Source organism: Leiobunum rupestre, chromosome 3 (genome assembly GCF_980474605.1).
Source record: "Leiobunum rupestre chromosome 3, qqLeiRupe1.1.hap1, whole genome shotgun sequence".
Taxonomy (NCBI): Eukaryota; Metazoa; Arthropoda; class Arachnida; order Opiliones; family Sclerosomatidae; genus Leiobunum; species Leiobunum rupestre.
In genome coordinates this window covers 26,458,765-26,484,038 of record NC_143386.1, presented here as the reverse complement: position 1 = coordinate 26,484,038, position 25,274 = coordinate 26,458,765, and the positions used below count along the sequence as shown (strand labels likewise).

General features: G+C 33.1%; 2 protein-coding genes and 1 long non-coding RNA gene across 9 annotated transcripts in view; 1 reads left to right on the top strand and 2 right to left on the bottom strand.

Moving 5' to 3' along the window:
* LOC149950964 (condensin complex subunit 3-like) overlaps window positions 1-25,274 on the bottom strand; it is a 54,521-nt gene that overhangs the window by 797 nt on the left and 28,450 nt on the right. For 2 of the 6 annotated variants that reach the window (XM_090167952.1, XM_090167951.1), the window contains one exon: window positions 19,617-19,683. The exons of 1 other annotated variant lie outside the window; for it this stretch is intronic. The gene's annotated coding sequence lies outside the window, so the exon portion shown is untranslated. Of the gene's footprint in view, window positions 1-8,740; window positions 8,777-19,616; window positions 19,684-22,181; window positions 22,773-25,274 lie in introns of those variants that run through there. 3 more of the 6 variants (XM_090167953.1, XM_090167954.1, XM_090167956.1) reach the window with 3 other exon arrangements.
* Window positions 2,073-2,638, bottom strand: LOC149950966 (uncharacterized). The gene is made up of 3 exons (XR_016479977.1): window positions 2,552-2,638; window positions 2,357-2,462; window positions 2,073-2,245 (listed from the first exon to the last, which is right to left on the bottom strand). It is a non-coding gene; the product is annotated as an uncharacterized LOC149950966 (long non-coding RNA).
* Window positions 3,409-7,136, top strand: LOC149950965 (FIGNL1-interacting regulator of recombination and mitosis-like). 2 transcript variants are annotated; one of them, XM_090167957.1, is made up of 2 exons: window positions 3,409-3,473; window positions 4,403-7,136. In XM_090167957.1, exon 2 carries the CDS (start codon window positions 4,427-4,429, stop codon window positions 7,097-7,099), a length of 2,673 nt encoding a protein of 890 aa, XP_090024083.1. In that variant the 5' UTR covers window positions 3,409-3,473; window positions 4,403-4,426; the 3' UTR covers window positions 7,100-7,136. The 2 variants fall into 2 exon arrangements, with proteins under 2 accessions (XP_090024083.1, XP_090024084.1); XM_090167958.1 differs by lacking the exon at window positions 3,409-3,473 and adding an exon at window positions 3,956-4,074.

Below are 25,274 nucleotides of genomic sequence, written 5' to 3'. Positions count from 1 at the left end.
TTTTAGGTAGAGAGCCGAGTGAGGGCTTCACGGAAAGAATACCCTCACGAAAATATTATGCCGGTTACGATAATGCGCTACCACTAGTAAACGTGAAAGTAGTAATATTTGAAATAATATCGCGCGAGACCATTTATTAAAATTTATAATTATAATTTATTAAATAAATGGTCTCGTGCGATATTATTTCAAATATTACTACTTTCACGTTTGCTTTTGTTTCACTTGAAAACCAAATTAGGGTTAATTTTCGTGTTTTACGCCGTCACTATTTCTTCAATAACTTTTCAACCACAATTCCGATTAGAAAAGTGAACCCAGATTTGGTTTTTAAATAGGATAACGCGGCGAACGAGCGTAAACACGACAAATTATACTAATTTTTTCGTGACGCCATTTCGGAGGGGTTTTACTATTTCCGGTATGGGTTGTGCCCTACTAGTGGTAGCGCATTATCATAACCGGCATAATATCAGAGAGGGTAAAGTCGCTTCGCTACTGAGAGGCGTCTCTCGTTCAAAAATCCGTATTTATTTTTTTCGGCAAAAATGCCCATAGGATCCGAACGTTTGATGGCGCTGCAAGCGTATCCGGAAGTCCTAGCGCGCGATTCAATATTGTTTAGTACGACCCAAAAATTGATTCGTTTTTAATTTACATTTTAAGTAGTTTTTAAATGTTTTAAATATGCCTGGACCATTGTGTTCCGCCGTAAATTGTTCTAATACGAAAAATAAGAATTCTCGATTATCATTTTTCAAGTTTCCAAGGGAAAAAGAACGGTGAATACGCGTTTTTTACATAGGTTTATTTTTACTTTAACTTTCTTATTGAAATTTCAGTTCCCTATCATAGTTGGATAATGTAAAAAACGAGAAACTGACAAATAAAACAACGGAATACCTACACTTTAACCATAGGTTTTGCTCTAATCATTTCACTGACGAGTTTTATGAATATTAAAACTAAAATAAGGGTGTGCGAGTCCTGTTTTTTGAAATTCGAGTCGAGTCTCGAGTCTTAGAAACTTGGACTCTCGAGTCCAAATATTAAGGACTTGATCGAGTCCTCGAGTCCTAAAGAATTAGGTTTAAAGCTTTCGAGTCCAATACGAGTACGGAATGTTTTTAACGAGTCCAATTCGAGTCCGGAATGTTTTTAACGAGTCCTAATTTTTATCGAGTTCAATTCGAGTTATCGTGGCCAATTCGTCTGAAATTTATTTGTCGCTGTTTAAATAATCGCCGAGAAATAATGGACTTGCCCAATAATAATGGACTCGCCGAGTAATAATGGACTCGCCGAGTAATATTAGACTCGCCGGGTAATTTTCAAATTATCTATTTACTCGAGTCCGCTTCGAGTAATTATGTACCCTTTTCGTGGGAATCGGGTACCCGTGCGAGTAATAAAATTACGTATTCCGAGTCCGAGTACTCGCAATTTTCGAGTACTCGCACACCACTAAAAAATAGTCTAATAGAGACTTGGCACTCCGTAGCTTTGGCCATGGCCGCCATTGTTGTCATATTTTTCTCCCCACGATAAAAACTATTGAAAAAAAACTGTGACGTAGCACTGCCAAGTCCCTATACCATCAGCTGTGCCAACAATATTTTATTAACACAACTCATTTTCCAGTACAGTTAGTGAAGTATAAAGAAAAACATCTAAGGGTTCTTAATGTGGTTTAAAAAATTTACTGACAATTAATATACTAAAGTGTATAGCATATCCATACGCGACATATGAACATGGGTTGGAAGAAAGCGCGTTGTTCACAAACGCATCACAACCAATTTCAGAGGAAAACACATTGAATGTTCTAGATGAACATAATTACACTTTGTCCAACAGTATTTCATGCGAAAATTCAAAAAATGGTAATTGAAATTTGAAACTGTCTATCTCAAAAATAAATAATTTTAATAAATTACATTACTTTAGTTGTTAATCACAATGGTAAAAGAACTTAAGATTTAAACACGCAATTGTCATCATCTTCTAAACACATTCGAACAGAGCATATGCAATTCAATTGAGAGTCCAAATCTACTTGAACAAAATGTCCTTAGCTATATATCAGGATATTTAATCCATCGCTGTTTTTCCAACCACCAATGCTCCTCTTGCCTCAGCCAACTCAAAAAGAACAATCCAATTATTGATCCTACAAATGTGCTCTCCTTCTTCAAGTTTTTCAAAACAACAAAGAACTCTTCTTTTGGTAGCCTTATAGTACCTACTGACAATTTTTTAAAGTTTATTACAGAAACAAATGAGGTATTTGATACTATAGCTTTAAACTACTATCTCACATGCCAAATGTCAAAGAGCGTATGGAAAAATTTATTACACGTCGAATTGACAAGACTTGGTTTCAAGCATCAATAGATTCAACATGTCCGACTGTATTTCAAAACATGATAAGTTTCTTCGTTGAGTTTTGCATGCACAGTGCCCTGAAAAAACAAGATCTCGATCATGATTACAAAAAGACACAGAAAAGACTGGACAGGAAATTGATGAAGATACAGCACTAAACTCATACCTCATATTCGTCTTTTTTGAACTACTTCGAAGCTTTATCTTATATATTTATTTCTTATTTATTTTCATTAAGTTATTTGATCTTATTTAATTTCCAATATATTAATTTCTATTGTTATTGTTGTTAGGCCTTGGCTATTTATGTTTCCCATTATTTTAGGCGGTTAAAAAGAATTGACACTTCAATATTCAAATATAATATTTAAAAATAATTAGTTGTACTTACTTGCGTCATAAATTCACATGAAACAACCATTTCACATTTTATTTAAATTTTTTAGTATCAGAAATAAGAAAATAATCGGTGCCATATTGCGGATGTAACAAAAATCTTCAAAAAAAATTTAACTAACGACACCCTGTAGCACCCTGGTAGTGGGATCCTGAACTTCATTTGTAATTTCTTCTATTCGCGCGTGCGTCAAAAACTGGTATCGAAATTTTAACATTGCGGGAATAGGAAGAGACGCCTCTCAGTAGCGAAGCGACTTTACCCTCTCTGATAATATTTTCGTGAGGGTATTCTTTCCGTGAAGCCCTCACTCGGCTCTCTACCTAAAATAGAATCAAATTCACTGCCAAACAAAAACGGCCAGAAACTTTTGATCAGGACTGTACAGTTGGCCTCGGATATATAGGTTCAGCAATATTTAGCCCTTAACTGCTCAGAGGAAAGGACAAATGTAATGTAATCACCTACAGAACTAGAATCTGTCATGAACTTCGCTTTACCCAAAAAAGGAGAAAAGCGGGCTTTTAATTCTATGAGCAGCTATGTTGCAAAATAGTGGGGTATTATAAATTTTCAATTGGCAACACTGATTATTTTGGCGGCAAAAATAATTAATTAACTGAATACCGATGTCACTGTTATCACCAGTGAACTCAAAGTCCGTCAACCATCATCCCCACTCCCACCCTAGGTTGGTAAAAATTTAGAAAATTCTAAGTCTCATTAAAATTGAAGATATGAAATTACATAACTATTTCATAATTTTTTTTGAAAACCAATCTCACTATTATAAATGAGAAAAATAAGTACTAATATTAAAGTTCTATTAAAATAAATATATTAAATGTACACATGACTATACAAACTGCTTTTCTCATTAGCAGGGAACCTGTTTTATTATACTTTTTTGGCATTATTACTAAGTTATTTTTCTCTCTATCAATGACACCCATTTGAAACAGGCCTGGGCTGCTCTACATAAGTGAACTTAGCAATATAAACTACATTTACTTACATTCAAATATTTGATAAAATATAATTGAAAAAACGAAAATCATATAGGCTAAAATCAAGTTACTTTAACTTTAACATTAAATTTATATTTAAACTCTAATTAGAGTTTAAATTAACTAGGACTCCAAGTGGTTCATGTACATACATCACTGGCTCCCATTTCTTTCCCTGCCACTTCCCCAATATAGTGCAGACCTCTGATTAATCCCATTCTTGGTTTCCCTGTAGTCGAAAGCCTAGTAGGTGGTGCCTTTCTGTATTACCTTCCGCATGTAGTCGTATCCTGAAGTATTTTTTGGGGTTTATTTCCTTGTATTTAATGTAATTATTTTAAAGTCTAGGTCCCTTTTTTGGTAATTATGACTAGGACCATTTTGTAAATAAGAATTTCTGTAGTCTCTTAACTTAAAAAAACCAGCAAATATAGCAACTAAAAATTAAATAATTTAATTTTGACATAGAAACGTCAGAGAGGATAATTTGAGAAGTTAAACTACAAATAATTATTTAATTGCCAGGCTTTTTCAGCATATGTAGTATTTTGATATTTAAATTTAAAACCCCCTTTTGAGATGGTTTAAATATTTTGGTTTTAACTCTTTTTAGGACACCTAATTGTTAAAAAAAAAAATGTCCTCGCAATCCTCAAGTTTCAAGCGTGAAGAAATTCTGCATGATATTATATTAGAATACACTAAACTGAAACATTTAAGAAGTGACAATCCCTTAGTAATTAAAGTTAAAGATGAAATCGCAAAAGTATTTGATGTGCACAACGTCCAAGATACATCAATGGCTATTGAAAAGTTGTCAAAACATGAATATCTTTCAAGTTTGTCAGATGACCTCTTAGTGGACTATTTTCAAGTTTTGCCATCATGGGGTTACAATGTTTTTTATAGTTTTATAAATAAATTAGAAAGGATTCAAGATATAACGAGCAGTCTTCAAAATATGACAACATGTCTTGGAAGTTTTACAAATTTTGTTACTTTTGCCTGCAACTGTAAGCGAGGTAGTACAATAATATTAACAGAGAAAAGTTTAAAAGCAGTTTTTGACTGCTATTTTAATTGTATATGCTCAAACTCATTTTGTAAAGTAGTTGATGATGATCAATTTTTAAAAGACCAATCGGAAATCCTTTTAAGAGAATGTAAAATGTTGCAGAAGTCTGTCATTAATCTTCTTGGAGAGTCAGATTTTACTGGCATTGCTCAACACGAATTACCAATTTTTGTGTCATGTTGTAACATACTATTACAATTAATTATATCATTTAGTGACATTGATCCGAAGCAAAATGTGCCGTTTCTTAAAACATTCGCCATTTTATTCAAATCTAACGATGGCCTTTTCATTAAAGAGCAGTTAAATACAAACATTAACGCTTTGATTGTGTATCTTTGTCAGTCTTTGATGAAACAACTATCTCCATTCTTAACTGAGTCATTGAAAAATAAGAAAACTATAAACCTAAATGCTTCAGAAAAAAAGGGAGTGTTAAAACTTTGTAATTTTGAATTGAAGATATTAATACTGTTAACTGGTAGCATGCAACATGATCTCTCTGGTTCTGTAAATGATATAGTGGAATTTCTACTGTTTCTGTTTGAACTGTCAAAATCTAAGAAAATCAGTGTAGAAAATCAAAGCAGAAAGTACATCGCTCCCAATAATGAGGAAGAAAAGGATCTTAAAACTTTGATTTTGGTAGGAATTGAGCCGCTGATAATACCTTTAATATCAGATAGGGAATTTCTTCACTGCATGTTCCTTCGAAGAAAGAACATTACACCTTTAGCATACTGTCTGTTCCAAATATTTATCTTGGATAAAATTATTGAACTGGAAGAAGAAGTTTTAGAGATGTGGTTAAATTACCGCAGAGAGACAGATGACAAAAACCTGTTGCTCATTTTATTTGATACTATTGAACTGTTATGTTTTGAAAATCTATCACCGACATATGTGCCTTCTATGATGCTAGATGGCCAAGCTCAGTTATATAATAGCATTTACCAACATGTTTGTACCCATATTTGTATTTTTATTGTAAGCTTACCAGCTTGTTATTTCCATTTAGTGGAGGATTCTTTGCTAAAGGCTTTATTATCACCTTGCATTTGGTTAAGCGTTATGTCTTCCGATATTTGGTGCTTCGTATCTAGGTATTGTACATCACATTTATGCTTACAACACTGTCAATTATTGGGCAAACTCTACATAGAACTTCCAGAAGAAACCAGAATAATTTCATTGCTAACAAAATTACATAGTTTTTTATCTCCTGCACATAAAACCCAATTTGCTATAGACTTCCCTTTGCTGGAACATCTAAGTTTGTGGACTTACTTATCCATTGAAGAAGAAAGCAATACCATCCACTCACTTTATCAGTCACATTCAAAATTGTTAGGTGAAACTAGTGAAACCAATGTACAAACGTTCAACTTAAGCTTTAAAATTTCCTTAACTTGCTTATTTTTAAGACATTTGCCTTCTTTATTTGATGCTGATGCTTTTAAATTTCTAAACTTTATTTTAAATCGTATCTATGTATGTGATGGGCAATTTCAAGAGTGGTTTTTCTCAAAATTAATATCCTGCATATATATTTTTAGCAAGAGCATAACCAATGACAACATAAAAAGTTTAGAATCAATGTTAGGTTATCTCTTAAACAGTAATTTAAGTACTCCAAATATGTTTGTTGAAAATTGCAAAATTCTTTTAGTGTTAACATCATTGAAAGGTTTAAGCATGAAAATGCTAGGAAATAAGATGGCGAAAGAATTACCTCCATTATTTAGATTGGTTTTAAATCATGAAAATTACATTTTACAATGTTTAGGCTTTGAACTTTTGTCTGTGTTTGCCCATCTTAATACTGAAGAACAGATGCTGAAAAGTATTTTGAAACTGGATGTGCAACAACATTTCTCTAACTTTCTCAAAAAGATACCTCATTTCAAAAGTTTAAGCTCTGATGAAATTAAATATATTTCTAACTTTGTTTTTAAAACAAAAGATCATCTTATCAAACCATACGCTCAAATGGCACCTCACCAAAATATTTTTATTAGAGAACTAGTTGATAATAATTACCAAACAGATCTACCAAACAAGAAAATTAAAATTGACGTATCTTCAAGTATTTCTTCTATATTGGTTGATTCAATAGTAAAATTGGAAGACGCTCTTTTAAACATTGAACAAGCTTGTTTAGTAGAAGCAGTACAGAATGATGATGCGGCACGAATCGTATCAGTAGCCAAGAGGTTATTGGAGCTTGGAAAGTGAAAATAAATTATTTCAGTATTCAGTTGTACTATATAAAAATTTGTAAGATATAAAAATATTGATATTTGTTGTATCAATTTTACTTTTTATACATATTTCAGTACAAAATTAATGAGGTGTAAAAAGCAGGTTTAAATTAACAAAATCAATTTAAAACAACAGACGTCATAAGTAACATAATATCTATTTGCTATTGTTATAGTACTAATTTCCTGACCAAACCCTTTTTTGACATTGACATTCTTTCCAAGCTCTGACTGGGACTTGCACTCGAACTGAGTAGCGTGTTATCGTCCTTGGTAGTAATATATTTCGTCTTGGGTGTATTTAGACACTACGGGGGCTCTGAGCTGAGAACTAAATGTAGATAATATCGCAATAATTAGTTCGGTGATAATTTCTCATATATGACATACTTATTGTTATTATTTTGTTATTATTATTATTGAGAGGGGGATGGGCCACAATAGGCCCAATCGCACACTTTGAACAAATTTAAGGTCCATTGTGCAGCCCCAGACCCTTAAGACTTAAATCTCCAACACAAACTAAGAATTGTTATTATGTTACTTATGCAGACGTGTTAATATCAAAGAAGGAGAACAGCTAGTTCCTCTGAAAGGTTGGATTTTTAAATACTTCTATTGTCAATTTAAACAGCTTTTTACACCTCATTATAAATTTAGAATTATTTCGCAATGTGCTGCCCTTACCAAAAAATAAGTGGTCTTGTAACTTTTTAAGTTGGTTTTAAGTTGGTATTTGGAACAAATGCCAACTAAATACCAACTAAAAACCTACTTAAAAACCACTTTACACCAACTTAAAACCAACTAAAAGCTTTCTTAATAAAGACCACTTAAAACCAACTTAAAACTTACTTAAAAAGACCTCTTAATAAAGCCACCTTATAACCTACTTAAAAATTTTAAGTAATTATCTGACCACTAAAAACCAACTTAAAACCAACTTCAAAAAATGAGTATTTTCCAGCCAACTTAAAAACAACTTAAAAACAACTTATTACCTCTTTAAATAGTTTATTAAAATATGCTGGCAACTTGAACCTACTTAAAACCAACTTAAATGTGAAAACCTACTAAATACCAACTAAAAACCAACTTAAATGTGAAAACCAACTAAAAACCAACTTATTTTTTGGTAAGGGATGCTCACTTGATCCATTTTTCATTAATTTAAAGTTCTCAAACTATTTGAGTGTAGTTCATATTTTAACACCAATTATTTCACTTAAATATTTTATTAACATATAATTGTAGATTGAACCTGGAAGATTTCCATAACCAGTTTTATTAAGAATATTTGCAGTTACAACCAGAAAAAATTTCCAGAATAATGTAATGGGGATGTAAGAGATCATGTTTTATTTACTAGTGCACCCGAAAAAACATTTGTACAATTTGGGACCAACATTTGTAAAAATAGAGAGTTTGTATATCTTAGAGAAAATTCCTTTATTTTTTAAACATAAAATATACAAGGTTTTAGTAATGTTGTGCTCCAAGTACAAAGCATGATTAAACTTGTGACACTACAAACTATTCGTATGAAAATGATTAGAAATATTTGAACCGCAACTATTTGAGACAAAAGGCAAGTTATCTGTTCCCCTCCTTAGCCATGGTATGCCATCCGTCTCCTGAAAATATGGTGTTCCTTAAGTACAAAGAAAGCATTTCAGTATGCCATCTTTCTAAGAATTTTCAATCACTAAAAGTTGAAATAATCTACTTGTGATGCACAATGATTGTTAATTCATGGCTGCTGAAGCTGAAATTTACAAAGCTGCTGATCAAAGAAAATCCTAAAAAAAATCTTGCTGAATATAGAAAAACTAAAATCAAACTACACTTAGAATATTACCAAATATGTGGACCAAAATTTGGGGCACAACTTCAAACAAAAAACTTAAGATAAAAGTTGTCAATTTAACAAATGTTTTGGTGTAAAGACTGAAGACATTATGTAGAAACTGCTGTTTTTAATTTTTACTGCTCAATGCAAGATAGCAGTAGAGCTTAGCACTGACCAAATTTATCTGAAAATACATTTGTAGAGTGAACTTACCATGCTACATCGGAGAAAATATACTAGGTTGGGTATGGTAGGGTTTTTACGAATAACTTATTTTGGTTGGGCTGAGTTACTGGCTAAGCAATTGCCTAGGGCCTGCACTTCTTAACTTAAAGGCCCAGATTATTTACAGCTTAGTGTATCCAAAAATAAGTCAGGTAAGGCTGCATGTGCAAGGTATTTGTCACTATTCGAACAAATTATTTGGCTGAATTTCAGCCCTTACCAAAAAATAAGATGGTTTTTAGTTGGTATTCTCATTTAAGTTGATATTAAGTTGGTTTTAAGTGGTCAGCATATTTCAGTAAACTAGTTAAGTTGGTTTTAAGTTGGTGGGAAAATGCCTTTTTCTTTAAGTTGGTATTTAGTTGGTTTTTAGTGGTCTTTATTAAGTAAGTTTTAAGTTGGCTTTAAGTGGTCTTTATAAAGTAACATTTTAAGTAAGTTTTTAGTTGGTTTTAAGTTGTGTTGAAGTAGGTTTTTAGTTGGTATTTGTCTCAAATACAAACTTAAAACCAACTTAAATAGTTTTTTGACCACTTATTTTTTGGTAAGGGAGGTTTACAATTCGCAAGGTCTTAAACAAATTTTTCTTATTAATATTCTAGAATTCCAAATAATGAATTTGAAAATTCTGAGTACTCAATTTATATTTTGACAAATTTTAACCAAATTTAACAAACCATTTGATATTCATATAAAAATTTTCAGCTGTGAGCCCTGCAACCTCTGTCGTGTTTGTAAGAAGGCGCTTATTTATTTCACATACCGTCATGGGGTGTCACCGCGCTAAGTCAACAATGAGAGGTTGGCCTGACGTTTCCAAGACATCTCTAACTAGAGAATGGATTATCAAAGGACAAGCTAACTGGAAATATAAGGAATGGCATGTTGTGGAAGACTTCATTCTTGGGGAAGAGTGCCATTTATCTTAAGCCATTTTGTCCCACAAATTTTCATAGTTTTTTTACAACTAAAAACTAGTCATAGTTCATAAAAACTAATTTGTTATTATTAGTCAAATTAAGTGTGATAGAATGGTGATATATAAATGCTGAAAAGTCAGCACCAAGCAGTGATATTTCATAAGGTTCCCCTAAGTAAAGGTCTATCATAGGGCCCCCCCTTACCAAAAAATAAGTTGGCTAAAAACCACTTAGGACAACTTGTATATCAACTTGGTTTTCAGTTTGTATTTGGGACAAATGCCTACTTAAAAATAACTTAAATCGTCTTTATTAATCAACTTATTTCCAACTAAACCAGAATCAACATTTACATTTAACTACTTAAAAGCAACTTAAATCCTACTAGGGAAACATCTAAAAACCAACATTAAAATATTGTAATTTCCTGACTACTAAAAACCAACTAATTATAAACTTAGCAAAAGCAGTATTTTCCTACCAACTGAATAACAACTTATTACCCCTTTAATAGTAACTTGAAATATGCTGACAACTTGAGCCTACTTAATACCAACTCAATATCAACTAATAATGTGTATACAAACTAAAATCCAACTTATTTTTTGGTAAGGGCCTTGTTAACAGCATTGTCAATGCGAGAAGAAAATTAATGTGCATCTAAAATATTATCTAATTATTTGGTAGAGCAGCCACTCTCGGGCTGATAAATGTCACACAAAACACATCTAAATCTCAAATTTAAAAAATAAATACCTTCAGAAACAGAACTTTTATTTCTATATCATAATAACCATACTTCAACAACCCAACAAATAAAACATGGGGTGCCTCAGGGCAGCGTCCTGGGGCCCCTCATGTTTAATGTATATTCCATGGACCTTCATAAGAGCCTTATTCATTCTGTAGCTAATGAATACCCTGACGATAATGCAGTCTCATCGGCCAATGCTGACCTAACTACACTAATTTCTAATGGCGAAAGTGATATATTTTCACTTGAACAGGCTTTGCTATGCCTTAACAAAGAAAAAACTAAAATGATGCTTTTCTCCCATAACCGGGAAAAGGCTGCAGTTGCAAACGCAATCTCCTCTATTTATAATGGTACTATCGTTAGAACGACTACCTTTAAGTACCTCGGTGTATACATTGAAGAATCTTTAGACTGGCATCCTCATATACAGTATATTATTAGCAAAGTGAAGAGCAGGCTATGGCTGATGAAACCTCTTCAAAGTCATATCTTGACCGACTCACTTAGATTAATTTTTAATACCTTCATTAAACCTATTATCGATTATGGCATAATTTTCTATGCGTCGGCTACTAAATCTGACCTTACAAACATCCAGAAAGTACTAAATACAGCTTCAAAATTAATTGCTGGCTTCCCAAAATTTTCCTCCTTGACTGAGGCTAAACATATTGCACGTGTTAATTCCATTTATTTTACAGACTGGTATAACCTTTTAATTTTCATGTATAAAATCAAAAATAAACGAGCCCCTCAATACATCTTAGATAAATTCCCGCATTCCCCCCATAATATTAATACGAGAGGTGCTAAAGATAATTTTTACATTGGAAAATGTGTTAAAACGTTTGGGACAAGGACTCCGAAAAGTGTTAAAATAGCAGGTTCTCAAAACTGGAATAAACTTCCGAATCCGTAAAAGACGTTGAGAGTATTAACCTCTTTAAAAAAATAATTACCACCCATTATTTGACTCATTTACTCGTCACTCTGGTGATTACTATTATGTCATTTACTTTTATATAAATCACTCGTAGAACTTTTCTCATTTAATTTAATTATAACTGGACTCTTATGTAAAGAAGTTGTAAACTTATAAGATGATCCAATAAAAATCTATTATTATTATTATAACGGATGGAGATCCCCTTCCCTGTGATACCACAACGTAATATACAGAGACAGTGAACTTCCACCAGCTATATTCGAGATTAACCCTCGGTTAATCAACGTGCGTGACTGAACATAAATCTAAGCCTTTGGTAGTGTAGGTGGAAGAATCAATTTCACCAATAAATATATTAAACAATTTATTTCTTATTTAATAAATTCTTAAATAAACAAAATCAAATAAAGTATTATAATAATTAATTTCAATTAAGTCCTTTTTCTCACCAAATACTCCATGTCCCCGCGCCTCTGTTAAAATCTTTCGCTCTCAATTTCCACGCTTCTCTTTTGCGTATAAAACTCAAAGTCCCTTTTCTATTAGGGAAATCCAATATAAAAAATAAACTAATAAAAAAACTATGTTCTTTTGCGGCGGCGACATCTGGTAGGAGCGGTTTCTTAACTTCGATTGCAACGGATGGCGGGAATTTTAAGCTCCATCCATTGTATTATTATTCAGGTCTTTCTTGGTACTAATTTTTAAGTCTAGTCAAAGCTCTTCAATTAATAGGTTATGCCTCATTGCTATTTGTTTTTTTGTAATTAGTTACTACTTCAATTAATGTTTAGTTATCTGTATATAAACCCATATTTTATTATTTATTAAATCAGTTAACATTGTGCTTTGAGTTATTTGACTTCCTTTAAAAATTATTAAATAATACACTACTTGAACTATAAAACCCTAATTCAATTGAATTAAATTGATTATGGGGGATGAAAACTGACGACAATCTACAGATGAAGAAGAGAACTTACATTGTCTTATCCAAGGCTGCAAGTACCAAAGAAAAGGTGAAAACAAAGCCAGGAATAATATGGTAACCTGTGATATCTGTCTTGTTTACTTCCATTTACCTTGTATAAATGTAAAATTGGCTGACGTACAAAGGTTCTACTGCTGTAAAGCATGCAGAGAACCATTTAATACCTTTGGAATAGGCAAAGCCTAAATACTCAATAACCACAACCAAAAACTGCCATAACTGAGTTTAAAGTCTTATGACACTGGAGCAAATAATTATTGAAAAACTAAATGATAATCAAAATAATAACAATGAATTTGAAAAACTGAATCAACCTCTCAAAGTTATGTTGACATAACAATAAACCAAAACGATTTTCAGGCACAAATTATCGATATTAATCCTGATCTTACAAATCACCAAAAATCAAAAAGAAATGGAAATTTAACAAAACAGATACCAAAAGTAAAGCAGATTGGAAATAGTTTACCAACAATGAGTAAGAACAAAAACTAAGAGAGACAAGCGCTGTATAAACAAAGTATGTACACAGACGAATCTAGTAAATTTGGACTTATGCCACAAGAAAGAATGGCCACTTGCCAATTGATTCCAATACAAATGATGGTGATTATTTTATTAGTAATTGTAATCCCCAATCTGATGAACTCTCGCTGACTGAATATATACAATCACAAAAAAATTATTGTAGACGCAAACAAAATGACATGGAAGATTGCAAAAGTTATCCCAGCCTATAAAAAAGGCGACAAAGACGACCCGGCTAGCTGTAGACCTCTTTCAGTCCTAGATGCACCCACAATCTGCTGTGAAAGACTGGCCAACAAAAATATAAGTTCCTATCTTGAAGATAATAAGTCCTTATACTGGAATCAGTCTGGTTTTCGACCTGGTCACTCGACTCAGACTTCAATATTTAATCTTCTCGAAACTATCATTCAACACCTAGAAAATGTACTGTATGTGCTAGTTATCTTCATCGATCTTACCAAAGCGTTCGACACCATACAACATAAACCATTATTACAATCTCTCAGTAAGATTGGAATTGATGGTACTGCCCACAAATGGCTACAGTCATATCTCACTGATCATCAACAGATTGTATATCATAATAACCATACTTCAACAACCCAACAAATAAAACATGGGGTGCCTCATGGCAGCGTCCTGGGCCCCCTCATGTTTAATGTATATTCCATGGACCTTCATAACAGCCTTTTTCATTCTGTAGCTAATGAATACGCTGACGATAATGCAGTCTCATCGGCCAATGCTGACTTAACTACACTAATTTCTAATGGCGAAAGTGATTTATTTTCACTTGAACAGGCTTTGACCAATAAAGGCCTCCCTTACCAAAAAATAAGTTGGATTTCAGTTTGTATACACATTATTAGTTGATATTGAGTTGGTATTAAGTAGGCTCAAGTTGTCAACATATTTCAAGTTACTATTAAAGGGGTAGAAAGTTATTCAGTTGGTAGGAAAATACTGCTTTTGCTAAGTTTATAATTAGTTGGTTTTTAGTAGTCAGGAAATTACATAATATTTTTAAGTTGCTTTTAAGTAGTTAAATGTAAATGTTTATTCTGGTTTAGTTGGAAATAAGTTGATTAATAAAGAGGATTTAAGTTATTTTTAAGTAGGCATTTGTCCCAAATACAAACTGAAAACCAAGTTGAAATACAAGTTGTCCTAAGTGGTTTTTAGCCAACTTATTTTTTGGTAAGGGCTATGCCTTAACAAAGAAAAAACTAAAATGATGCTTTTCTCCCATAACCGGGAAAAGGCTGCAGCTGCAAACACCATCTACTCTATTTATAATTGTACTATCGCTAGAACGACTACCTTTAAGTCCCTCGGTGTATACATTGAAGAATCTTTAGACTGGCATCCTCATATTCAGTATATTATTAGCAAAGTCAAGAGCATGGCTATGGCTGATGAAACCTCTTCAAAGTCATATCTCGACCGACTCACTTAGATTAATTTTTAATACCTTCATTAAACTGATTATCGATTATGGCATAATTTTTTATGCGTCGGCTACTAAATCTGACCTTACAAACATCCAGAAAGTACTAAATACAGCTTCAAAATTAATTGCTGGCTTCCCAAAATTTTCCTCCTTGACTGAGGCTAAACATATTGCACGTGTTAATTCCATTTATTTTACAGACTGGTATAACCTTTTAATTTTCATGTATAAAATCAAAAATAAACGAGCCCCTCAATACATCTTAGATAAATTCCCGCATTCCCCCCATAATATTAATACGAGAGGTGCTAAAGATAATTTTTACATTGGAAAATGTGTTAAAACGTTTGGGACAAGGACTCCGAAAAGTGTTAAAATAGCAGGTTCTCAAAACTGGAATAAACTTCCGAATCCGTAAAAGACGTTGAGAGTATTAACCTCTTTAAAAAAATAATTACCACCCATTATTTGACTCATTTACTCGTCACTCTGGTGATTACTATTATGTCCCTTACCAAAAAATAAGTTGGTTTTTAGTTGGTATTCACATTTAAGTTGATATTAAGTTGGTTTTAAGTGGTCAGCATATTTCAGTAAACTAGTTAAGTTGGTGGGAAAATGCCTTTTTCTTTAAGTTGGTATTTAGTGGTCAGAAAATTACATTATTTTTAAGTAAGTTTTAAGTTGGCTTTAAGTGGTCTTTATTAAAGGGAATATAACCTCAGGTATTTGGTGTGGAACACCAACGGTTGCAGCTCCGGCCGCTCTTGCCTTTGGCTTTAAAAATGTTTGGCGCCACTGTACAGGGTAGTTGGAAAAATTGAAGGGGTCTTCCATAAAGATTGCTTTGCAGGTTATATTCCCTTTAAGTAACATTTTAAGGAAGTTTTAAGTTAGCTTTAAGTAACATTTTAAGTAGCTTTTTAGTTGGTATTTGTCTCAAATACAAACTTAAAACCAACTTAAATAGTTCTTAGACCACTTATTTTTTGGTAAGGGGTCATTTACTTTTATATAAATCACTCGTAGAACTTTTCTCATTTAATTTAATTATAACTGGACTCTTATGTAAAGAAGTTGTAAACTTATAAGATGATCCAATAAAAATCTATTATTTTTATTATTATTATTATTAATAGAAGCAAAGGTGCTTCACCCTAAATAGCTCCACTGACGAACAACTTCTTAATTCAGACGCTTGGCCTATTGGAATCTCATGTCATAGGCTGCGTGCCAATCATGATGCGAAAAAGAAAATATGGGGAATTAAAACGCAAGAAAATGAACTGCAGTTATCCCAGTCACTGACATACAAGTATTTCTTATCAAATTGCCCCAAAAATACAACCTACCAAAACATAATTGAACATCTGGAAGAGTTGGGAATCGAAGAGTCCAAAATTACCTCAAAGGATTCTGATAAAAATCGCAATTGCAAAAGAACTAACTTATTGGATACTGACAAAGTGTGACAACCAAATCTAAAGCCAAAATTAATTTCAAACCATATTCACCCCAAAAAACAAAGGTCTAAAAATTGGCCATGTAAATATAGGACAAATGATCCCACACTTAATGACTCAAAGTATACCATCACTAATCATAAATTTGACATATTGGGTGTAACCAAAACATGGTTATCCCACGAATTAATGGATATAATTTACTCAGAAAGGATCGAATAAATAGAGGAGGTGGAGGTGTCTGTTTATGCTATAAAGAAAATCTTACCATGAGCATCTAAGGAAGTCGATCTAATTGAATTTTTTAATAAAAAAATACAGGGCTAAAAATTATCATAAAAGACATTCAAAACATTGTATCTTATCTCAATTAAATCAGACTCAGAAATTATCATGGTGACTTCAACTGCGACTGAGCCAAAAACCAAAACATTACAAAAATGTCTGGCATCATTTTAGCAACTGATAAAACAACCCACCAGAGTAACAAGTGAAACTGCTATCCTAGTAAATCACATCTACACATCACACCCAAACAGAATTTTATCCAGTGGTGTTATCTCATTTGGTGGGTCCAACCACGTTATAATACATTGTACAAGACAAACAGTGTGCCCGAACAAAAAGGTTGTAACTAAAGTTTGAGATTATAGTAATACGGAGGTCGACTTATTTATTGATTCAATCACAAAAAACCTGGCCAACTTTAATATGGAAGACATTGACCATGGAGTCACCAAGCTCGAAAACACAATCAAGAGACATCTTGATAAATATGTTCCTTTAATACAAAAACAAAAATCCATTATCACATCGCCTTGGCTCACCAATGATATCAAACACCTTATCTCCTCAATGTAGCGAAAAAGAAGTCAGATAAGAATATGACCCAGTTCGAACAATATCAATATCTTCGTAATATGGTCAATAATCAAAGGACGGGAAGAATAATTATTTCAAAAAGCAACTGAATAAGCAGAAACGAAAATTTAATAAATGGAAAACACTGAAACCCTATCTAAAAACACAACAATAACAGCCTTAAAAGTAAAAGACACCTTATCTAACAATGCTTTTGAAATTGCTTCACATCTGAACGATTACTTTATGAACAACCAAGTACATAAAAGAATAATAAATACTTCAGATGGAAATGAGAACAATAACATGGTAGCCAACAATTCTACTTTTAGCTTTTGAGAAGTAAGCTTGGACGAAGTATTTATACTCGTAAAAGCCCTGTTAAATAGCAAATCAACAAGCACCGATGGCCTACCATTGTCAATTATAAAAGGACTAGCAATAATTATATTTCCTGTCCTAGCACTAATTATAAATATAAGCCGTTACAACCTATTTAAAAGGATACTTCCCAACAAGATGGAAAGAAGCAAAAATTACACCAATTTATAAATCAGGAGACCACAAAGAAGGAGACAATTACCGTGGAATCTGTATTACAATCTATCAAAAACACCGGAAAGATGTGCCTATAATCAGATAATAAACTATTGCCTGAATAACAATAAATTCTATTAAATGCAATTGCACAATGGACCTCTGGTCGACGTGCGCGAACGGGCATTTCCTTAGCCCTTCATTAATAATAATAATAATAATTAAATGCAATCCAGATTTCTACCAGGACGCTCTGCAACAACATGTATTTTAAATGTACATGAACGCATTATTAAGAACTTAGAGGCGGGCAAATTTGTACTTGTTGCATTCCTCTCAACATGTCAAAAATATTAAAAACTTTATTTGGATCCATGGCGAAAAATATAAATAAAACTTTTTTTATTAACGGAGGAAGCACATGGATATAACTAAAATCATAATTATTTTAATTCAAAAATGAAAAATAATTAAATAATTAACAGGTGAGCTTTCGACCCGTGGGTCTTTGACAGTGTTAACCATGTCATACTCATAAAAATCCTTAAGAACATCGGCTTTGACAATGTCAAGCTGGAATCGTTCAATTCATATATAACAAATAGAAGACAAACTGTAGTAGTGAATGGTACCTGTTCCCAATTCTTCACAGTAATCTCAGCGGTACCTCAAGGAAGTGTATTTGGGCCCCTACTACTTAACATTTATACTAGTGAAAACCATACAGCCTTAAAATCCTGTTCCTTAGCAAAAATGAACTTAGAGTATGACATTATTGCATTGAATGACATACTACTCTTAAAAGGATTAACCCTTAACACTAATAAATCAGCGTTCATGATATTATCACCAGGAAAATCTAAAGCCACTGAAACCCTAACCCTTACTGAAAGAGTGAGAATAAAGAGGGTCCCTACATTTAAATACCTTGGATTATATTTTGAAGGGCAACTCAACTGAGCAACACGTTAAACAAAGTTAAACAGAAATTATGGCTATTTTAACCATTTTTTACTAACCTCAACTTACACAATCTCTGCTTCTTATAATGCTTTAGTCCAGCCCATTTTTGAGATGCAGATATATTCTACAATAATACTGGTCCAACCAACTCAAGAAATTACAAGTCCTACACAACAACACTGCCAGAGCTATTCTCCAAAAACCAGTGAATTCGTCAGCCACAGAAGCCCGCAACGAGTTAGGCTGGATGACCCTTTCCGAAAGAGCAAATACCATACTCTATTTTCCAAAAATATCCCACCCAAAGTATATATTACATATTTTCAAAACATCGTACGTCCAAAACTCTGTCAATACAAGAGCCGGAGAGACTAACTTTAGTGTCCAAAATAAGATTAAGAAATACAGTAATAAAAGTTTCAAGAGTAAATGGAATTTAGCCTCTGGAATTCCTTAGACAGAACCTTAAGTATGGAGAATTGTTTAAGATTTTTAAAAATCGGTTGAAAAATCATTTTTTGGAAATATGTAATTTAATTTAATTTTAATTGATGACTCATATAAAACAGTATACTGATGGGAATATCCAAAATAAAGCTTTTATTATTATTATTATTATTCAACAACTCTGGCCAACTATCCAGAATTTGGTCCTTTTGACATTCTGCCAATAATGTCAAAAGGACCTAATTCTTAAAATTTTTAATTTAAATAGGGACTCTTATGTAAATAAGTTTTTAACTTATTACTTAACCATGTTTATATATTGTTCATTCCCTGAACGTATTTTGAATTTTTCTGCTATAACAAAGTCTTACTTATTGTACACATTTTATTTTCCATATTGTAATTAATTCTGGTTTGATGTGGCTTAAATAAATCCTTTTTACTCTCTCCAAGATTAAGATGTGGCTTCTAAGTAAAAGTGTCAAATGTTTTATTTTTAACAATATTTAAGGTTGTACATTTCATTTTAAAATCTTATGTATAAATGAATTGAAAAATTTCTAATGAATCTTTAAACTTGGAAAGCAAGGTTTTTGTGGACTGATTTCTTTTTTCACTCTAAAACAAAAAAAAAACGAGATAACTAATAAGTACCACACAATTTTCGGTATTTCTTTTCCAATCTTTTTTTTTAAATATTTTTGCTTTCATTAGTAATCAGTAGTTTGAACTTTTAACTCTAGCTATGTTTGTAATGGTGTCAAACAGTTAATTTAAGTAAATTATATATTATAGAAACAATGTGTAACAAATTTAATGCAAGTATGGCACTTCTATTTTAGCACCATTAATTATTAAAATTATAACACTGCTAAAGATATCTGATATTGTCTTTGGATAATTCCTCAGAAATCTCTGCAGTCATCCCGTTTCTTTTACAGAGAATAATATTAGTAATAGCTAATTACACCTTAAGCAAAAGTCTCAATGAAATATTAAATTTAGAAAAATGATTTAACAGATTATACATTTTAGTTCCCGACTAATATCATTTTGGAATTTGACAAAACTGATTAACACACATCATTTTGTATCATACTTATGCCGTAAAGATTATAATATTGACATGAGCGAGTCCAAATATTAAGGACTTGATCGAGTCCTCTAGTCCTAAAGAACTAGTTTTGAAGCTTTCGAGTCCAATACGAGTCCGGAATAATTTTTAATGAGTCCAATTCGAGTCTTAAATTTATTTACTGCTGTTTAGATAATCATTAAATTTGTAAATTTATTAATAGTGGTTGCTAATTAATATGATATCTTTAAATTTTTAGGACTTTTAAATTTTACTAAATAATAAAAAAATCAGTAATTCAGTAATAAGAATTTTGAAAAATAACTTTTAATTTGATCTTAAGTAAGGATACAAGGAGTCAATGCAATGACACAGCTTGTGGAAATTGATACTCAAGAACAAAATAAAAAACTCAAGTAACTATAGAGCAGATGAAATCCAACTGGGGTGAAGTGTAGTACAGCGGCCTCATCGAATTTGATATTAATTTTGGTTGCGCCTGATAGACCTTGTCACGTAGATGTCGAGGGTATTTTTTATTTTGGCCGCAAATGATTATTTAATTGTTTAATTTAATTTTTTTAATTTTAAAAATTTCTCATTTTCATTGAATTTTATATTAATTTTGGTTGCGCCTGATAGACATTGTCACGGAGATGTCGAGGGTAATTTTTATTTTAGCCGCAAATGATTATTTAATGGTTTAACTTAATTTTTTTAATTTTAAAAATTTCTCATTTTCATTGAATTTTATATTAATTTTGGTTGCGCCTGATAGACCTTGTCACGTAGATGCCGAGGGTAATTTTTATTTTGGCCGCAAATGATCATTTAATTTTTTAATGTAATTTTAAATTTCTAATTTTTGGGCATTTGCACGTGTTTTGTTGTACTTATTTCCGTCGTGTGTTCGCCGGGAACACAGTTTCGGTGTCCTAATGAATTCCACGTGATATTCTCTTTTTGTATAAAATCAGTTACAGTTTTTGTTATTTTCTCGGCGTTTTGTATTTTTGGGCCACAAAGTGATATTCCCGTACTTTATCAAATCTTTTACAGTTTTTGTTCATTTTCTCGGTGTTTTCTATTATTGGGCCACTTTGTTTCTGCTTGAGATTAAAAGTATATATTTGATGCGTAAGGCTTGGTACTGTCCTCTAGGTCGCGTTATAGATGGCCCATCGCTTTTTTTAGTATGGGGTTGGGGAGGCGCTGCGCGCCCCCAGCGCTTGAGCGAAGCGAGTGCGCGGCGCCGTCAGGCGCCAATACGGGGAGTTTAGTAACGTCTTTTACGTGTTTTGGAAGTAATTATCTTCGTCGGGTTGTCGCCTACACCACGGCTTGTTACTGTTTGTTTAGGTTTCCACTCTACTAACTTTTAACATTAAGTTAATTAATTTAATTATCATTTGCGGCCCAAAAAAATTGTTTCGTAATCTACGCGTCAAGTGCTACATTCTCCGCCACCCAAAAATACAAAACCACGGTAATTCCCTAAAATTAGTACATTTTTAACATTAAGTTAATTAATTTAATTATCATTTGCGGCCCAAAAAAATTAGTTTCGTAATCTACGCGTCAACTGCTACATTCTCCGCCACCCAAAAATACATAAACACGGTAATTCCCTAAAATTAGTACATTTTTAACATTAAGTTAATTAATTTAATTATCATTTGCGGCCCAAAAAAATTAGTTTCGTAATCTACGCGTCAAGTGCTACATTCTCCGCCACCCAAAAATACAAAAACACGGTAATTCCCTAAAATTAGTACATTTTTAACATTAAGTTAATTAATTTAATTATCATTTGCGGCCCCAAAAAAAATTAGTTTCTTAATCTACGCGTCAAGTGCTACATTCTCCACCAAAAAAAAACACGAAATTACATGAGGCCGCTGTAGTGCAATTTTGCCTAAAACTGTTTAGGGCTCGACTAGAAAAACTTAAAAAGTTATCAGTTATTTGATTCTTTTTAACTTTTAACTTATCACAAGTTATCAGTTTCTAAACTATTACAAATTTAATTTTTATACCACATTCTTTGATATAATCAAACAAATACTGAAACTAGTAGTCTAGTCGAATTAATATTCATATTTTTAAGCAATTATTTCAGCTGTCGCTTTAAGTTTTCATGCAAAACCGTTAACTGTTCCACATGATCTGGAAGGAGTGCAGCTCTCTTTGCAGTTACTATATTCCCAGATGGCGAGAACATTCTTTCACTTGCTGCTGAAGATGCTGGAATTGACAGATATTTCTTTGCTAGCTTTGCAATAAATGGAAATTTATCTGCCCTTTCCCTCCAATAATCATGTATCTTGCAATCATCATTCTCAACTGGTTCTCCTAAATAGACATTCACCTGATCGCTAGGGCTTAAGTTCTTCCCTCTATGTTTAACCAGTTTGCTAGTCTCTTCTGAATATTTTTCCAAATACCAGACTTCTTGGGCTGTTTTGCATTCTTGTTAGGCTCATTGTCTCCCTGGACTTGCATATTGCTTGCAGCCCCTGGTTCACATTCAGCTTTCAAAAGCATAGAAGCTACCTTCTTCTCATCAGTTTTCAAAAGAACTGTTTTGATGCGAGGATCCAAAATCATTGACAAGAGGTACAATTTTTCATATCTGTAATCAGGAAAACACATTCTCAAATTGGCCAAGAAACTGTTTGCATTCGCAATACTTAAATCGAGCATTTGAGATAGTTTTTTTAAAGTAATCTAAAAAGTTCAAAGCTGGGTAGACAAGGTTCATGGTTGGGTACTGTTCAGCTGATAAATAAATCTCGAAAGGTTCCAAAACCTCTAGAAGAGCTTTAATTACTGTCCAGTCATACAAAGTAATATGAAGATTCGATTTACTTGCAGCAAGTGCTTGGTTGATGGGCAATTTGAGCTCATACATCCTTTCCAACATGTAGAATTGGCTGTTCTACCTGGTCTTACAGTCTTGAATGAGCTTTTTCACTTTCGCCTCTGGTACACGCAGGAGCTTAACTTGGGCCGGATCCAGGGTTCGAAAACAAAAAACCCAGTGGGTTTTTTTGGACCCACCCACCCCAAAAACCCACTATAAAACCCACCTGAGAAAAACCCACTTTAAAATTGTAACAGACTGATTTTTGCGCTTCCTTAGTTTACAACAGTATTAGGCCTAAGCTAAGTGTGGTAATAGCGTTACCCACTTGACAACCTGCCACATCCTATTTCCTACTTATATTATCTTTTTGTATAACTGTGAAGACCGCTGTTATCAATTAACTCAAAGTTGTTTAACTTACATCGTTATGTTCCTAGTGCGGGGCATAGGGCAAAAGTCACTATTTTTTATATGAGTTTCTCCACGCACCGGACAGAGGGCGTTATCATCAGTCGGGAGATATAAATACCTCGGCGGCAGAAGGAGAAGGTCAGAACGATACAGAAGGGAGAGAGAAACAGGAGGGCTGTGGAGAGAAGAGTCTCCACTGCAAGAGTCCAGTCCAGCCAGTGTAGTTGTTCTTCCACTGAACAACCCTCTCGTTAGTCCTTGGTTAGCGATTAGTTCGACCAGTATTGTTTTGCCGTCGTTATCTCGACCTACAGAGGTTAATTGTAGGGTCTGTTTCACCGGTCGGTCGCCATGGCTCTAAATGCATTGGTGAGTGAACTTTTGCCCTTATGGTTTCTCGTAATTATTAATTATTAAAGCAACAAATATTACTTTAAACTCGTACTTAATTTCTTAATCTTATATTATTTAAATAGGCTTAAGCCTTAGAACACTGTAATGTATCGATGTTAAATGATGAACAGTAAACACCTTTTTTCTAGTCTTTTTTTTGTCTTTTAGTCATTACTTAGTACGTAGTTAATATTTAAGCTCGATCCCAGGTCTACTGGATCCATATCGGTTACAAAATGTCATATTTTAATGAAAAGGCATTTTTTATATATATATTTACAAAGTTAACCGGCTTGTTAACTTAATAGTTGAGACTTGAGACTTATAACTTGAGATTTCTACCAGTCCTTTGGTTCAGCTGTGCTGCCTTTGCAGTATCTGTACACTTTTACAAGCTTTTCAGCTTTATCCATTGTGTTGGGAATAAATAGAGGTACAACTAAATCTAGCTGGCGTGGGACCAATTTCGTTCAATAAGGAGACTTATTCCACTTTATTTTTCTACCGTCGCGGCATCTGTCTCTAGTGGTGGAAACTATATTGCAATTGAATATTTTCGCGAATCTGATGCGAAATTGAATTGTATAATTTCTCGTAACAAACAAACCTTTGAAGTTGTTTAAAAATAATTTTATTCTGTTAACACGATCCTTTTTAACTCAAGTTACACTGAGTTAGCTAATATTTTTTTATTTTTAGCCATGTAATTTTACAAAATATAGATGGCGCTACCACCTAATTATAAAGATGAATTTCGTACAGCCTTATCAGAACAGGTCCCGCGTAACCATGACAACCGAAATCGTAATTGTAATTCTAGCAGTATTATTCCCAATTCAATGGCTTTATCTGACACAAAAAAGTGAAGCAGTCTACCTAGCAGTCGATATCTAGTCCCTACAATCTTTTTTAGCAGGGCTCGACTATAGAAATCTCATAGGTAACTAGAATGCTGCCGTGTAACTGGCAAATGGACCAAACGCTGTGGCAGATGATAGCCAGATTTCAGCCAATCAGAGCTAAAGAGTGGTTCTGCCAAGAATTTAATGTCACCAGAGAGAATGACGTCTCCTAGCTCCCGCGAGAGTAGCGGAACCAAGGAGGATTATTATTCAAAACAAACTGGCGACAAGCTAGGCCATAATCAGCAGCAGTGTGAGAAATAAGGCAATATCACAGGCCAATTTACAGTTTAAAAATTAAATGCTTGGGGTGTTAGTGGTCCTGGTGACCACTTAATTAATTCAAAGTTTTTTCCCTTCAAGAATTTAGTTCAATAAAAAATACTATATTAATCCCTGAAATGAAAGCCTGATTTTGAAGGTTAAAAATGGTAAGCGGCCAGTGGCCAGTTTTTTAATTATACTACCTAGGCTCTACTGGCCACAGATCCAGTTTAAAAAAATTCCTTATTTCTCAGCCTGATCGGCAGCATTCTAGTTACCTATGAGATTTCTATGGGCT